Source organism: Mya arenaria, chromosome 3, assembly GCF_026914265.1.
Source record: "Mya arenaria isolate MELC-2E11 chromosome 3, ASM2691426v1".
In the NCBI taxonomy this organism is placed as follows: domain Eukaryota; kingdom Metazoa; phylum Mollusca; class Bivalvia; order Myida; family Myidae; genus Mya; species Mya arenaria.
The window spans coordinates 80,238,591-80,255,783 of NC_069124.1; the positions used below are offsets into that span (position 1 = coordinate 80,238,591).

At 36.7% G+C, this 17,193-nt stretch overlaps 1 protein-coding gene across 4 annotated transcripts in view; it reads right to left on the reverse strand.

Moving 5' to 3' along the window:
* LOC128225644 (aryl hydrocarbon receptor nuclear translocator homolog) overlaps nucleotides 1-17,193 on the reverse strand; it is a 44,750-nt gene that overhangs the window by 4,991 nt on the left and 22,566 nt on the right. For all 4 annotated transcript variants that reach the window (XM_052935550.1, XM_052935549.1, XM_052935548.1 and 1 more), the window contains 12 exons: nucleotides 14,034-14,191; nucleotides 13,646-13,725; nucleotides 13,348-13,440; nucleotides 12,609-12,726; nucleotides 12,352-12,381; nucleotides 10,717-10,917; nucleotides 10,208-10,373; nucleotides 5,509-5,615; nucleotides 4,846-4,996; nucleotides 4,373-4,531; nucleotides 3,952-4,150; nucleotides 826-916 (listed from right to left, as the gene is read on the reverse strand). In XM_052935550.1, the coding sequence (XP_052791510.1) occupies nucleotides 826-916; nucleotides 3,952-4,150; nucleotides 4,373-4,531; nucleotides 4,846-4,996; nucleotides 5,509-5,615; nucleotides 10,208-10,373; nucleotides 10,717-10,917; nucleotides 12,352-12,381; nucleotides 12,609-12,726; nucleotides 13,348-13,440; nucleotides 13,646-13,725; nucleotides 14,034-14,191 (1,553 nt within the window). The remainder of the gene's footprint in view (nucleotides 1-825; nucleotides 917-3,951; nucleotides 4,151-4,372; nucleotides 4,532-4,845; nucleotides 4,997-5,508; nucleotides 5,616-10,207; nucleotides 10,374-10,716; nucleotides 10,918-12,351; nucleotides 12,382-12,608; nucleotides 12,727-13,347; nucleotides 13,441-13,645; nucleotides 13,726-14,033; nucleotides 14,192-17,193) is intronic.

Sequence of the window (17,193 nt, forward strand, 5' to 3'; positions counted from 1 at the left end):
ATAATGTCAATCAACTAATCATGCTACAATGCATCCCTGAATCCCTTTAGTAACAGTAATAATTATTGTGGCCTTCAAAGACAATATTTGAGCAGCACAAACAACAGACACTGCGACATCGCATAAACTCTTCTGGATTTTGGGCAGTAAAGCTAAAAATCAACCAATCCTTTTAACCTGTAAGTTTGACCTCTTTAAATAGAGGGAAAGAGAGAGTAAAACATAAAACCAATTGCACAATCTAAAAACAGGCCCAAATTTCTCGAAACTTCTTAAGTCCCTTATAACAGGATTAAGCTAAGCTCACTATTTTTGTCTTTCAATAGTTTGCGTAATATTTACTTCTTTAAGAGTTTTTATACTTTAGATAGGAATTATCATAATGATAATCACCATTAACCATTTTTCATTGATCAAAATCCAATTTAAGTATGTATTTTGCCTTATTGAAATAAGCTACTTAAGCATGTTAAACTTAAGAAGTTTCGAGAAATTGGGGCCAGGTTGTCTTTCTTGAGCTTTTGCTAAAAATAGCATTGGGGAATCTGGCTGGTTCCAGCTCTTATTGACAGGGCTTCTAAAACAAGTTATTGATATCTAATTACTGTACAAGTTTTATTGAGATACAATCACAACTGAAGACTGTACCAGGCTCACAAGCAAATGTTTACAGATGCATTAATGCAAAGATGCACAGACAACGTACACCGCGCCATTGCATAAGCTCTACTGGCCAAGTAGAGCTAATAGTTCAAATTTTCAATATCATTTAAAGAAATTTAATGAATTCATAAAATACGATAAAGATGGTAGGTAAGTACCAACCTCCGCCGGGAGATGTACTACTTGGGCTAATCTGGGCAAACCCAGGCCCTCCAGCAGCTGCTCCTCCCTGGGATCCAAACTCAGCTCCAGTCTGTAAGGAAAGAAGTATGTGGTGTTTGAATCTTACTTCCTGAACATGTTCAAAATGTTTTAACTGTCACTGCAGAGTATAATGCCTTGTAGATTTGTTATTACGTTTATCAAATTATGTCTCTAGAGTCCAGAAAATGGACACTAAAGTACAGCACCTTACACAATATAAATGATATGATAATCAGTCTAGTAGAAAATTGATTTACTGAGGTAATCAATGATTACAGAAGAATCTTGGAATCAATTATTGCCATGCCACAGTATTCTCTTAAGTAAAAGGTACAGTAGTATCATACTACTGTACCTTTTACTTAAGAGAATACTGCGAAAAACCTGTCAAAACCAGCAAATTGTCGGTTTTTAGAAGCCCTAGTAGTATAGAATGAAAAAACCTGTCATTTACATCAACCCATAAAGATTAATGTTGGAATCTTTTTCTAAATGAATTTAACCAAATATAACAAGAGGCACATCAGTGCCTGTGCTCCACTGGCCAAAAGGTTCAAGCAAAGACCACCTAACGAACATTTTCGTCAAGTTTCATAGAAATACAATCATCAATTTTTGAGGAGAAGTTATTTAAAAAAATTTTTTACTTTAATAGCTCTGGCTGCCATGTTGTGCAGTGGACCGAAATGATTTGGGCAATTTGAGTAAAGGAGCACCAAACAAACATTTCTGTCAAGTTTTATCGAAAAAAGGTCATCGGTTTCGACGACAAGTCGTATAAAGTTTTTTTTATTTTTTAGCTCTGGCAGCCATGGTGTGCAGTGGACTGGAACCATTTAACAAATTTTGGTTAATGACCACCCAAGGAACATTTCTGTCAAGTTTCATCAAAATCTGATCATCGGTTAACATTTAATCTGAATAGATTATGAAGCAAATATCTAACCTGAACAAGAACTGACGAGATAGAATCGACTTGGTGTTTCACTTACACTTTTCGGCCATTTAAGTTACTAAAAATAGCTGTTTCATAAACTTTCAGAATGTCACTTAAACGAAAATTAATGTTCAGTCTATATATACTTTCCTATGTATAAATGTAAGGTTTTTAAATTGATCTTTTTGTGAGAACTTTATGCTTATATGTTTACTCATAAATTATTATTGTTTAAAAATTATTTAAAGATGCTATACGTGAAAAATTAAGACATTATTTTTTTTCTATTAAAGGGAGGTAATTCAGTAGTAAAATGTAATCAAAGCTATTAAAGCATGGCATTTCTTTTCTAACCATGTTGATATTATTACAGTCTATTCAAGCAAGATGCCTTTTGTTTTTACATAGTACCCATAGGTTCTGAAAAACAAGGAGCACTATTCCCAACAGAAGGATGTCACTCCCTATCACTGCATGAGCATCATAATAAAGAAATGTTTACTCAAACTGCAAGCTGCTCAATTGAAATAGGTATTTACCTCAAGCATACAGTTTTATAATGTGGCAAAATAGTCGGACTACTAGATTGTCATTCGGACTAATAAATATGCCATTATGCTAGTCCAACTGGCTAGTAGGTTAAAATGTTTTTCGTGAAGACTGCGGACGAGAAGTCCTTAAAGGTTTTTCTATTTTTAACTCTCGCAGCCATGTTGTGCAGCGGACCGGAACCATTTGGGCAATTTTGGTTAAAGGGCATCCCGATGAACATTTATGTAAAGTTTCATCAAAATCTGATAATCGGTTTCTGAGAAGATGTAGTTTAACGTTTTTTTCTATTCTTAGCTCTGGTGCCCATGTTGTGCAGCAGACCAGAACTGTTTGGGCTATTTTGTTAAGGACTACCCAAGTAACATTTCTGTCAAGTTTCATTGCAATACGATCATCGGTTTCTGAGGAGAAGTCGTTTAAAGGTTTTTCTATTTTTACCTCTGGGGGCCATCTTGTGCAGTGGACCGAAACCATTGAAGCAAATTTGATAAAGGACCATCCAAGGAACATTTCTGTTAAGTTTCATCAAAATCTGATCATCGGTTTCTGAGAAAATGTTCTTTAAAGGTTTTTCTATTTTTTTGCCCTGGCAGCCATGTTGTGCAGCGGACCGGAACCATTTGAGCAATTTTGGTTAAGGACCACCCAAGGAACAATTCTGTCAAGTTTCATCAAAATCTGCCTATCCGTTTCAGAGGAGATGTCGTTTAAAGATTTTGCTATTTTTAGCTGTGGCGGCCATATTGTGCAATGGACCAGAACCATTTGAGCAATTTTAATAAAGGACCACCCAAGGAACATTACTGTCAAGTTTCATCAAAATCTGCCAAACCGTTTCAGAGGAGATGTCGTTTAAAGATTTTGCTATTTTTAGCTCTGGCGGCCATATTGTGCAATGGACCGCAACCATTTGAGCAATTTTGGTAAAGGACCACCAAAGGAACATTCCTGTGAAGTTTTGTCAAAATCCGCTTATCAGTTTCAGAGGAGATGTCGTTTAAAGTAAAAGTTTACGCACACACGCACGCACTCACGACGGACAATCTGTGACGACATAAGCTCCATGGCCTTCGGCCAGTGGAGCTAAAAACATTTTTATGTGTCTTCGATATAGTGATATTGTTAAAAAAAACAAGTTTACATGAAAATGCAGTTTGTAAGTCTTTTACCACCAAAATTCAATCACTATTATGATGGATCATTAATCTCAATAGGACGTCTGGTTATTGCAGATAATCAGTTTAGATTTAGTTTGTATTAAGATCATCAATCTTAAACTTCTAAATGTACTGGTATGTTTAGAGCTTTTGAACAAAATGAGAGTTGTCCAAAGATCTGGTGGTGGATATCTAATCAAATCAAATAACAACAGATCTCGAAACATTTGTCTTACATAAACCAGAGCTATCAGAGGTGATGAACACCCCTTACTGAAATGTCACACAAATTGCAGATCCACAGTATCCGATGCTGACCAACATTGCCAATACTTTGGAGCTTCGCACAACATAATATTTTGAGACCAATCGGGACAGGGCAAATGCAACTCCAGTATAACATGTATATTAATATCTATCTGGCTTTATAATTACTACCTGGTTCTGTTGTGTGAAGTGACCCTGTGGTGAACCCCAGCTGGCAGAGGTAGCCGGGGACTGTCGTTGGTAGTGGAGGCTGCTTACGGTGGCCTGAGGAGGCGTCTTCATAGGGGACTGGGACTGGAAGCCCCCATAACCCATCGCCTGTCTTCCTCCCAACTGCTGCCGGTAGGGGTCGCCACCTCCAAACTGGTCCCTGGGGGAAAGGAATAGACGATAGTAAACATAGATATTGGTCCTGTATCTTGTTTCATATACCTCATATACCCGGTATGATATACCCCGTTTGTAACATATTCAACTGGCATTAAAATCAAAATAATTCAAGTTGGTATAAATGGGTATACAGTGTTTATCACACAAAATGTCTTGACATCCATGCTCATATCAGAAGTTCTAAAATATAACCATCCCATACCTGTAATCAGGTTTGCTGGTGGCAGGCATGTTGAGAGACTCCTGCCCTCCGCCCATCATAGGCCGTGGGAAGGCCCCAAGGGCAGCTGGGTTTGTTTCCCCTGGGGTCTCCATCATTGCCCCCTGGCTTCCTGCAGTGGTGGACGACTGCTGGCCCGTCCTAGAATAGCAGACAGCATATGATTTTGCATGATTCCATATTCATAAAATTACAGTGAAATTGGGTTAAAAATTCTGAACTATTTTTATTTTGATCATTCCCTCTCTATTATCTTGATTATTAATTATAAGCACTTTTGAAGTCTACTACATGACTAAGAAAATTGAATTCATGAATCTTTTCAGTAATCTAGTCTCACTTGTTATTTCGAAAGATTTACTGTACACATAATCAAAAATAAGACAACATACAAATGATACAAACACTAATACAGGAGATCTACAATGTATGTACCGTCCTTGCAGAAGACTTACTTGGTGGCGGTGTTTGTACACACAATGTACTCGACCTCCTCTGTGTAGGGGTTCTGGAAGCTGAAGCTGGTTGTCCGTAGCCACACCCACTCACGGTTGGACGCCCGGAAACGGTACATGATTGACATTGCCTGACCCTTCAGCTTCAACACTGAAACATACATGTATAAAAGGTTAATTAAAAAAATCACAGAATTAGAATAGATAACATTGTGTATAAAATTTATCTGGACAGGTATTCTGTCGAAGGATAAAAGTAACAAAATATCTATTTTTTAACTTCACTCATCTTAATTCAATAACTTTCCCTCTAGCTGTATTATGAACTGAACAAACTTTGAGTGTTTTCTTTGTTTTGGGTTACACATTTACTCCCATTTTGGGATGTTGGAACAAGTAGAATGGGCGTAAACATTTCATAACTACAGTGCGGATAAATAACAACATAATTAACTTGTACCACAAGATATTTATAGAACAATCATTGACAATATGTTACAAATCACACCCTTTTGTGATTAAAATGACAGACTCGTGCTGAAGTGTTTATTAACTGCTAGTTAAATGATAATGGGTGAGCACAAAATGAAACCCAAGATCATTTCTCTGAAGTAGCTTTGGTATTACATCATACAGTTCGAGAAAGCCTTTGTAATATCATACCTTGGTCGAAAGTGTCCTTCATATGTGCCTGGTCCTCTGGGTGGTAGAAGTCGTACACAGATTTGTTCAACAGGTCCTGGGGCTGGTAACCCAGCAGGCTTGTTACCCTAGGAAGATAGAATAAAAGGATTGTTACCCTAGGAATATAGAATAAAAGGATTGTTTTGCTAGAAAGATATAATAAAAGGATTGTTATGCTAGGAATATAGAATAAAAGGATTGCTATGCTAGGAAGATATAATAAAAGGATTGTTATGCTAGGAAGATGGAATAAAAGGATTGTTATGCTAGGAAGATATAATAAAAGGATTGTTATGCTAGGAAGATAGAATAAAAGGATTGTTACCCTAGGAAGATAGAATAAAAGGATTGCTTTGCTAGAAAGATATAATGAAAGGATTGTTATGCTAGGAATATAGAATAAAAGGATTGCTATGCTAGGAAGATATAATAAAAGGATTGTTATGCTAGGAAGATGGAATAAAAGGATTGCTATGCTAGGAAGATATAATAAAAGGATTGTTATGCTAGGAAGATGGAATAAAATGATTGTTATGCTAGGAAGATAGAATAAAAGGATTGTTATGCTAGGAATATAGAATAAAAGGATTGTTACCCTAGGAATATAGAATAAAAGGATTGTTTTGCTAGGAAGATATAATAAAAGGATTGTTACGCTAGGAATATAGAATAAAAGGAGTGTTATGCTAGGAAGATATAATAAAAGGATTGTTATGCTAGGAAGATAGAATAAAAGGATTGTTTTGCTAGGAATATAGAATAAAAGGATTGTTACCCTAGGAATATAGAATAAAAGAATTGTTTTGCTAGGAAGATATAATAAAAGGATTGTTATGCTAGGAATATAGAAAAAAAAGGAGTGTTATGCTAGGAAGATATAATAAAAGGATTGTTATGCTAGGAAGATATCATAAAAGGATTGTTATGCTAGGAAGATATAATAAAAGGATTGTTGCGCTAGGAAGATAGAATAAAAGGATTGTTACCCTAGGAAGATAGAATAAAAGGATTGTTTTGCGAGAAAGATATAATAAAAGGATTGTTACCCTAGGAAGATAGAATAAAAGGATTGTTATGATAGGAATATAGAATAAAAGAATTGTTATGCTAGGAAGATAGAATAAAAGGATTGTTATGATAGGAATATAGAATAAAAGAATTGTTTACCCTAGGAAGATATAATAAAAGAATTGTTTACCCTCGGAATACATAATAAAGTGCTCATTGCTCTAGTAATATATAATAAAGTGCTCATTACTCTAGTAATATAGAATAAAGGGCTCATTACTCTAGTAATATAGAACAAGAGATGTTTGTCAAACATTATGGCCCCCCTGAGCACCATGTTGTCAGGATTATATGGACAATTGAATGAAATATGCATGGACCGAAATGACAGCTGATTTGTTGCTGTTTTAAGATTATGACCATTAAAGTGTGAGGATAAAGTGTGTTATGACCGTCATGACTTTTGACTCTATGAACTCAAAATCCAGAGTCATTAGCTGGTCACCAGAAACCTAAATGTCAAGTTTGAGGGCCATGAGTGCAGGCATTGTCAAGTTATCAAAAGACAAGTTTTTTTCGTTCAAGGTCACTGTGACCTTGACCTTTGACCCCTTTAATCATAAGGGGTCATCTACAAGTCAGATGCAACTCCAAGTCAAGTTATCACTTGGACAACCTTTTACCATTCAAGATCACTGTGACCTTGACCTTTGGCTCTATGAATCCTAAAATCAATAAGGGTGATCTACTGGTCAGGCTTAACATCCATGTCAAGTTTAATGATCATAGGTTCAGGCATTGTCGAGATATCATTGGGGGAAGATTTGTTAACTTTTTTGCATTAAAGGTTACTGTGACATTGACCTTGGCCTGATGACCCCCAAAGTCCATAGGGGTCATCTACTTGGCAGGCCCAACCTTCATGTCAAGTTTGATGACCATAGGTCCAAGAATTGTCGAGTTTGCTTTCAAGGTCACTGTGACCTTGACCTTTGACCCCTAAAATCAATAGGGGTCATCTACTGGTCAGGCCCAACTTCCATGTCAAGTTTGAGGGCCATGGGTGCAGGCATTGTTGAGTTATCACTTGGACAACCTTTTATCATTCAAGGTCACTGTGACCTTGACCTTGGCCCAATGGCCCCTTAAATCAATAGGGACCATCTTCTGGCCAGACCCAACCTCCAAGTCAAGTTTGAGGGCCATGGGTGCAGGCATTGTTGAGTTATCACTCGGACAACCTTTTACCATTCCAGGTCACTGTGACCTTGCCCTTTGGCCAGATGACCCCCAAAAACCATAGGGGTCATCTCCTGGTCAGGCCAATTCTCCAAGTCAAGTTTGAGGGCCATGGGTGCAGGCATTGTTGAGGTATCAATCGGACAACCTTTAACCATTCAAGGTCACTGTGACCTTGACCTTTGGCCAGATGACCCCCAAAAACCATAGGGGTCATCTCCTGGTCAGGCCAATTCTCCAAGTCAAGTTTGAGGGCCATGGGTGCAGGCATTGTTGAGTTATCAATCGGACAACCTTTTACCATTCAAGGTCACTGTGACCTTGACCTTTGGCCCAATGACCCCCAAAAACAATAGGGGTCATCTACTGGTCAGACCCAACCTCCAAGTCAAGTTTGAGGGCCATGGGTGCAGGCATTGTAGAGTTATCACTCGAACAACCTTTTACCATTCAAGGTCACTGTGAACTTGACCTTTGACCCATTGAGCCCAAAAAACAATAGGGGTCAGCTACTGGTCAGGCCAAACCTCCAAGTCAAGTTTGAGGGCCATGGGTGCAGGCGTTGTCACGTTATCACTCGGACAACCTTTTACCATTCAAGGTCACTGTGACCTTGACCTTTGGCCTGATGACCCCCAAAAACAATCGGGGTCTTCTACTGGTCAGGCCCAACCTCCATGTCAAGTTTGAGGGCCATGGGTGCAGGCATTGTTGAGTTATCACTCGGACAAGCTTTAAAATTATTTTACCATTAAAGGTCACTGTGACCTGGACCTTTGACCCGATGACCCCCAAAATCAATAGGGGTCATCTACTGGTCAGGCCAATTCTCCAAGTCAAGTTTGAGGGCCATGGGTGCAAGCATTGTTGAGTTATCAATCGGACAACCTTTTACCATTCAAGGTCACTTTGACCTTGACCTTTGGCCAGATGACCCCCAAAAAACCATAGGGGTCATCTCCTGGTCAGGCCAATTCTCCAAGTCAAGTTTGAGGGCCATGGGTGCAGGCATTGTTGAGTTATCAATCAAACAACCTTTTACCATTCAAGGTCACTGTGACCTTGACCTTTGGCCCAATCACCCCCAATAACAATAGGGGTCATCTACTGGTCAGGCCCAACCTCCAAGTCAAGTTTGAGGGCCATGGGTGCAGGCATTGTTGAGTTATCACTCGAACAACCTTTTACCATTCAAGGTCACTGTGACCTTGACCTTTGACCCATTGAGCCCAAAAAACAATAGGGGTCAGCTACTGGTCAGGCCCAACCTCCAAGTCAAGTTTGAGGGCCATGGGTGCAAGCATTGTCACGTGATCACTCAGACAACCTTTTACCATTCAAGGTCACTGTGACCTTGACCTTTGGCCTGATGACCCCCAAAAACAATAGGGGTCATCTACTGGTCAGGCCCAACCTCCATGTCAAGTTTGAGGGCCATGGGTGCAGGCATTGTTGAGTTATCACTCGGACAAGCTTTAAAATTATTTTACCATTAAAGGTCACTGTGACATTGACCTTTGACCCGATGACCCCCAAAATCAATAGGGGTCATCTACTGGTCAGGCCCAACCTTCATGTGAAGTTTGATGACCATATGTCCAGGAATTGTTGAGTTATCACTCGGACAAGCTTTGGTCTACCGACGGACCGACCGACCGACCGACATGCCTGTGCAAAGCAATATACCCCTCTTCTTCGAAGGGGGGGCATAATAAAGGGCTCATTACTCTAGTAATAGAATAAAGGGCTCATTATCCTAGGAATATAGAATAAAGGTCTCATTACACTAGGAAAAGAATAAAGGGCTTGTTACCCTTAGAATATAGAATAAAGGTTTTGTTGTCCTGGGAATATAAAATAAAAGGGCTTGTTATCCTGGGAATAAAGGGTCAAGGACTCCTTACTGTTGGAATATAAAACAATGATTGTTACCCTGGGAATATAGAATTTATAAACATGATGCTTCCCTGGAACAAAAAATAGCGTATTAGCCTGGAAAAATAGAGTCAAGTGCTAATTTCCCTGGGAATATAGAATAAGGCTCATTATCCTGCATACATAGATAGAGGGTCAGCACTGTGGGAAGATGGAATAAAAGTGTCGTTATCCTAGGAATATATTATTTAGTTCCAATGTATGTTTTGATCTTATTGATTACATGTTAGTTAATCATAAATCACCAATAATGAATAAAGCTGGCACAACATAATCAACAGTCAAGCCTGTATTTTCCATTTCTGGTTAGTTAAAATAGATAATAGAAATTTTTGATAGCAAATGGATTGTAATTAGTTTAAACATCAATGCCAGTGTGCATGGGTCTCTCGGCAATACAGAGATTGGTTTATTTAGTTTTCAGTTATGTTGCATTAAACCATATTGTTACATTTAACATAAGTTGTGCAGACAAAGTTTCAGACAGACATCATACCTCTGGTCCACAAAGGTCATCTTGCCGTCAACGGAGAGGCGTGAGATGAACTCATTAGTGCTGTTACCCATGATATCAGAGCAGTTAGGGGCACTGGTCACCTGGAGACGTCCAATGGCCACCAGACAGCAGTGACTGTTTCCGTGCTCATCATCTGCTTGCACACCTGTAACAGACACTCCATACATAGAATCCTGTCTCATGGGGCAGAAAAATGGCAGACAAACATTAACCTTCAACCTTTGGTTCTGGGTTTCTAACATTTTATTTTTGGGTGCACACAAAACTACCGGTAGTTAGTTTTATCACTGAATATGATCACTGTAACTGTGGCTTGCATAATATAATTGCATTGTCATTAAAAGTCATTAACATAATAAAATATCAGACAGCAAATTTGTATTCTTCTAAAACAAAAAAAAACATTATTGCCCAGAGCTCTTTTGACTAATTTCTAAGTATAATACGTGATGAGCCTGTTATCAATAGGAAATGAAAAAGTTATTCACCTATTCCTGATGGTGGCCAGTTCTTGATATAGCCAGTCACATGGACGACGGCATAGTGGTTACCGTCAGTGGAGGGTCCAAGGGTGTTTCGTTGACGGATACGCAGGGAGTGGTTGGCGGTCATCGGGTCAACTTGCATGTTTCCCATCTTCATACGACAGATGAAGCCTCGCCGAGATCCCATACACACACGCATTGACGCTGCACAGAAAACATCAGGGGAGAATAAATGCACAGAACTCTTTTTCAAGTTCAAAACTAAACTTTAATGCATTTGTCACCTCCAAATAAAGGTATTATCATTAATATTTTTATAAATTTGTTATTACTATTATCATTTTATTTTTCTTATTACTTTTTGGGATTGTGAATATGCCCTATTTTCAGTAAAAACAACAACACTGTTAACATATTAATGATTTTAAGTGATCAGTCAGGTAGGTATATGTTTTGCATAACTCTACTAGATTAATTTCATGATGCATTTTTACTATTACTTTCACATAATATCCATTTGTCAAAGAAATCATTCTAGCCCATGGTATGAGAAATATGTTATGCATGCTGGGCTACTTTTAAATCACATACATTTCAGGCTTTAAAAGTACAAGTACCACTAAGGACTAAATAATTAGAGAGAAAAAAATAGAAGTGCGTATATTACTATAATAAAGAATAAAGTCTTAGGTAATGTTTGATAAAACCCTGAGGTTCACACGATGCTTAATCAAATAGAAATTGATGGGATATATCAAGGGAATGCCTAACTCAACCACTGACTCAACATATGCTAATGAGGTAGATGAGTGGAAACAGCATAGTGCTTTGCAAACAGTACCTGAGCAGTTGCCGGACTCTTTTAGAGAAATACTGAACATTTTCGAATGATATTTTACATGAAGCTCCTATTCTAATTTAAAACTGATGCAAGCATTTTCCAATAAAAAAAATCAACGTTGTATAGTGAAAAATCGTTGATTTAATGTGTCAACACAAATCGTCTTACAACCTTCCGCAGTTAAATATAATAAAGCTTTCAATTGAAATATTTGATGAAAATAACAGTGTATGATTATTTTGTTTTGAAAAATATTTAAACCAATAACTTCTCAGTTAAAAAATGGAAATCATAAGTATATAAAGCATAGAATTTTTGGCATCAAGAAAGTCATGTCATATGAAAATTTCGTTCCTTGCATTGTTGACACTAAATTATATTATACTTTCGTTTGTTTGGCATTTTTGTTTATGTGATAAATGCATTCTTTTAAGCATCCTAGAGATCAAAAAATGTCAAAGATATTAAAGAGAAGTCATTTCAATATACATCCAAAAAAATAAGTTTACATCACTTAAACATACTGGGACTTTAAAGGTCATCAAGCCTTCATAAGTATTCATCCTCAACAGAACACTTGTGTCGTGGAGAGAAATTTCCATGACAGACAAGGGCATTTTTACTGTAGAAAAAGAAATTAATATAAATACCAAGAATTCCCATGGAGAAAATTAAACTGAAAGCATGACTGAACTACTTGACATTTCCTTTCTTAAAATCAGATTTCAGGCTAAAACCTGAAACTAATTGCAAAACCAGAAAACAGTTTCAAACTTAAAAATGACAAAATTACTTACATTGATGACCCTCCTTCTTGACTGTTCCAGCTGCAAGACAAATCAAGGCAACTTCAAATAAGCTCACAATCAGTATACAAACCAATTACAGACAATTTAATTATTAAAAGTTTAAAAATCACTTCTCCAATGCATAGTTATATATATCATTTATGTTCATAAGCCTTGTTCAGACAAACTTTTGATTCGTTCTGCCTCATAACTGTGAACAAATCATAACAAAACACCAAAATGGTGGCAATAGAAGTAAAGCATACTTTTCAAGTCAAGTATTCGGCCGGTGTTTTGTGACTCAGAAGTGGATAGCTGCTCGCGTACTTTCTCTACATCGTCAGGGTGGACGAGATCAAACATGCAGTTACCAAACCAGTCACCCTGGAACAACACAGTCAATATATGCAAGGACATCTACATGATCAGCTACACTCATGTTACATCAGTCTATCTGATATAAATGTATCCCAATATCTGTATATCGCACTAACTGCCAATCTGATTTCAGCATATCGATCTATTGTAATATCAGTATAGATTTCTATCATAATTATGTCTATTTCATATCAGTATATGGTTCTATCAGTCTATCCTAATATTATTTAATTGTAATATCAGTCTATTGTAATAATACGATTTTGTAATATCAGTCAGTTGTAATATCAGTCCATAATATCAGACTATTGAGATATCAGTCTATCATTATATCATTTTTTTTTTGCCTAGGGCCTAAAAGTATTGTTTGAGTCACTTTATTTCTTTGTTTTTATGTTTCAAGTGCATTTCAGCAAAGCATACAACAAAAAACTAGACACCAGACACATGGAAGAAATTTTATAACAACAATTTGGTTAAGTCAGAGCTGTAAACAAATTGGAATACTGGTCAAATTTGGAATACTGGAACAAATAATTTTTTTAGTATGCCTAAAATATGTTACAAATATGAATATTCAGAATAAATAAATGAGAAAACCTCTCCATGCTGTGAGGGTATGTTTACCTGTGACTGGTGAAGGACTGGAACGATGGAGTCAGACACATAGATAATACGGCCTGTATCACACTGAACCACAAACAGGAATCCATCAGCTGCCTGCACGAGTAAATAATCAGAGTAAAACAATAATCAAACAAAAGAATGCTGTTTTAGTTTAGTTGTGTTCCAACATTCTCACAGCTGCCTCCATTTCAACTTTAAATCTTTCTTTTACTGTTTAAACTAAAATGAGTAAATTTGTGCACCATGTAACATTGCTTGACCATAACAAGACTATTGGTTGTATCTACTGAAGGCCTACCTCTAGTATGAGGTGTTTGAGCTCCTGGTCTGTAAGGAAGGATGGCTTGTATGAGCCATCTGTGTTGGTGTTCCCAGTTCCTGTAACAGTTGCAAGGCGCAATGGTTGCAAATTGTTGATTAATATGATCAGCGAGATTTTTAAAGTTACAAATGCTTGAGTCGGCAATATGCAAAAAAGATGGCAACAATGGTGCCTACTCACCTGTGTATGATAGTAAACTTATATGAAACATTTTTGCAGAATGCTTAAATGGTTGTTTACATATTTTTTAATAACTACAGCAAATATATGCAATTACGCCTCTGTTCTTCATATTAAATCTGATGAAACCAAATCCATTTACTATGAAGAGCAGTACCCAGGAGAAAGGGAGTGAGAGTGTTACCTCTGAGTGACTTCATGTGTGAGACGGCCATTCTGAGGATGGTCAGTTTGTCCGGTTTCCTTGCGAGGGTAGAGCAGGTTGGGACCATGTCGCACAGCTCATTAATGTATGTTGTCATCTTGTTACGCCGCCGACGCTCAATCTCACAGTGGCTCTCCCTGTATTATAAAACAGTGATACAATGTTGTACAGTGATACAATGTTGTACAGTGAAACAATGTTGTACAGTGATACAATGTTGTACAGTGATACAATGTTGTATGGTGATACAATGTTGTACAGTGATACAATGTTGTACGGTGATACAATGTTGTACTGTTATACAATGCTGTACAGTGATACAATGTTGTACGGTGATACAATGTTGTACAGTGATACAATGTTGTACAGTGATACAATGGTGTACAGTGATACAATGTTGTACAGTGATACAATGGTGTACAGTTATACAATGTTGTACAGTGATACAATGTTGTACAGTTATACAATGTTGTATGGTGATACAATGTTGTACGGTTATACAATGTTGTACAGTGATACAATGGTGTACAGTGATACAATGTTGTACAGTGATACACTGTTGTACAGTGATACAATGTTGTACGGTGATACAATGTTGTACTGTTATACAATGTTGTACAGTGATACAATGTTGTACGGTGATACAATGTTGTACAGTGATACAATGTTGTACAGTGATACAATGTTGTACAGTGATACAATGGTGTACAGTGATACAATGTTGTACAGTGATACAATGTTGCACAGTGATACAATGTTGTACAGTGATACAATGTTGTACGGTGATACAATGTTGTACAGTGATACAATGTTGTACAGTGATACAATGTTGTACAGTGATACAATGTTGTACGGTGATACAATGTTGTACGGTGATACAATGGTGTTCTGAGATACAATGTTGTACAGTTATACAATGTTGTACAGTAATACAATGTTGTACAGTTATACAATGGTGTTCTGAGATACAATGTTGTACAGTTATACAATGTTGTACAGTTATACAATGTTGTACAGTTATACAATGTTGTACAGTGATACAATGGTGTTCTGAGATACAATGTTGTACAGTTATACAATGTTGTACAGTTATACAATGTTGTACAGTTATACAATGGTGTTCTGAGATACAATGTTGTACGGTGATACAATGTTGTACAGTTATACAATGGTGTTCTGAGATACAATGTTGTACAGTGATACAATGTTGTACAGTAATACAATGTTGTACAGTTATACAATGGTGTTCTGAGATACAATGTTGTACAGTTATACAATGTTGTACAGTTATACAATGTTGTACAGTTATACAATGTTGTACAGTTATACAATGGTGTTCTGAGATACAATGTTGTACAGTGATACAATGTTGTACAGTAATACAATGTTGTACAGTTATACAATGGTGTTCTGAGATACAATGTTGTACAGTTATACAATGGTGTTCTGAGATACAATGTTGTACAGTTATACAATTGTGTTCTGAGATACAATGTTGTACAGTTATATAATGTTGTACAGTGATACAATGTTGTACAGTTATACAATGTTGTACAGTGATACAATGTTGTACGGTGATACAATGTTGTACAGTGATACAATGGTGTTCTGAGATACAATGTTGTACAGTTATATAATGTTGTAAAGTGATACAATGTTGTACAGTGATACAATGTTGTACAGTGATACAATGTTGTACAGTGATACAATGTTGTACAGTGATACAATGTTGTACAGTTATACAATGTTGTACAGTGATACAATGTTGCACAGTGATACAATGTTGTACAGTGATACAATGTTGTACAGTTATATAATGTTGTAAAGTGATACAATGTTGTACAGTGATACAATGGTGTTCTGAGATACAATGTTGTACAGTTATATAATGTTGTAAAGTGATACAATGTTGTACAGTGATACAATGTTGTACAGTGATACAATGTTGTACAGTGATACAATGTTGTACGGTGAAACAATGTTGTACAGTGATACAATGGTGTTCTGAGATACAATGTTGTACAGTTATATAATGTTGTAAAGTGATACAATGTTGTACAGTGATACAATGTTGTACAGTGATACAATGTTGTACAGTTATACAATGGTGTTCTGAGATACAATGTTGTACAGTTATATAATGTTGTACAGTGATACAATGTTGTACAGTGATACAATGTTGTACAGTTATACAATGTTGTACAGTGATACAATGTTGTACAGTTATACAATGGTGTTCTGAGATACAATGTTGTACAGTGATACAATGTTGTACAGTGATACAATGTTGTACAGTGATACAATGGTGTTCTGAGATACAATGTTGTACAGTGATACAATGTTGTACGGTGATACAATGTTGTACAGTTATACAATGGTGTTCTGAGATACAATGTTGTACAGTGATACAATGGTGTTCTGAGATACAATGTTGTACAGTGATACACTGTTGTACAGTGATACAATGTTGTATGGTGATACAATGTTGTACAGTTATACAATGTTGTACAGTGATACAATGTTGTACAGTTATACAATCTTGTACAGTGATACAATGTTGTACGGTGATACAATGGTGTTCTGAGATACAATGTTGTACAGTGATACAATGGTGTTCTGAGATACAATGTTGTACAGTGATACACTGTTGTACAGTGATACAATGTTGTATGGTGATACAATGTTGTACAGTGATACAATGTTGTACAGTGATACAATGTTGTACAGTTATACAATGTTGTACAGTGATACAATGTTGTACAGTTATACAATGTTGTACAGTGATACAATGTTGTACGGTGATACAATGTTGTACAGTGATACACTGTTGTACAGTGATACAATGTTGTATGGTGATACAATGTTGTACAGTTATACAATGTTGTACAGTGATACAATGTTGTACAGTGATACAATGTTGTACAGTGATACAATGTTGTACGGTGAAACAATGTTGTACAGTGATACAATGGTGTTCTGAGATACAATGTTGTACAGTTATATAATGTTGTAAAGTGATACAATGTTGTACAGTGATACAATGTTGTACAGTGATACAATGTTGTACAGTTATACAATGTTGTACAGTGATACACTGTTGTACAGTGATACAATGTTGTACAGTGATACAATGTTGTAC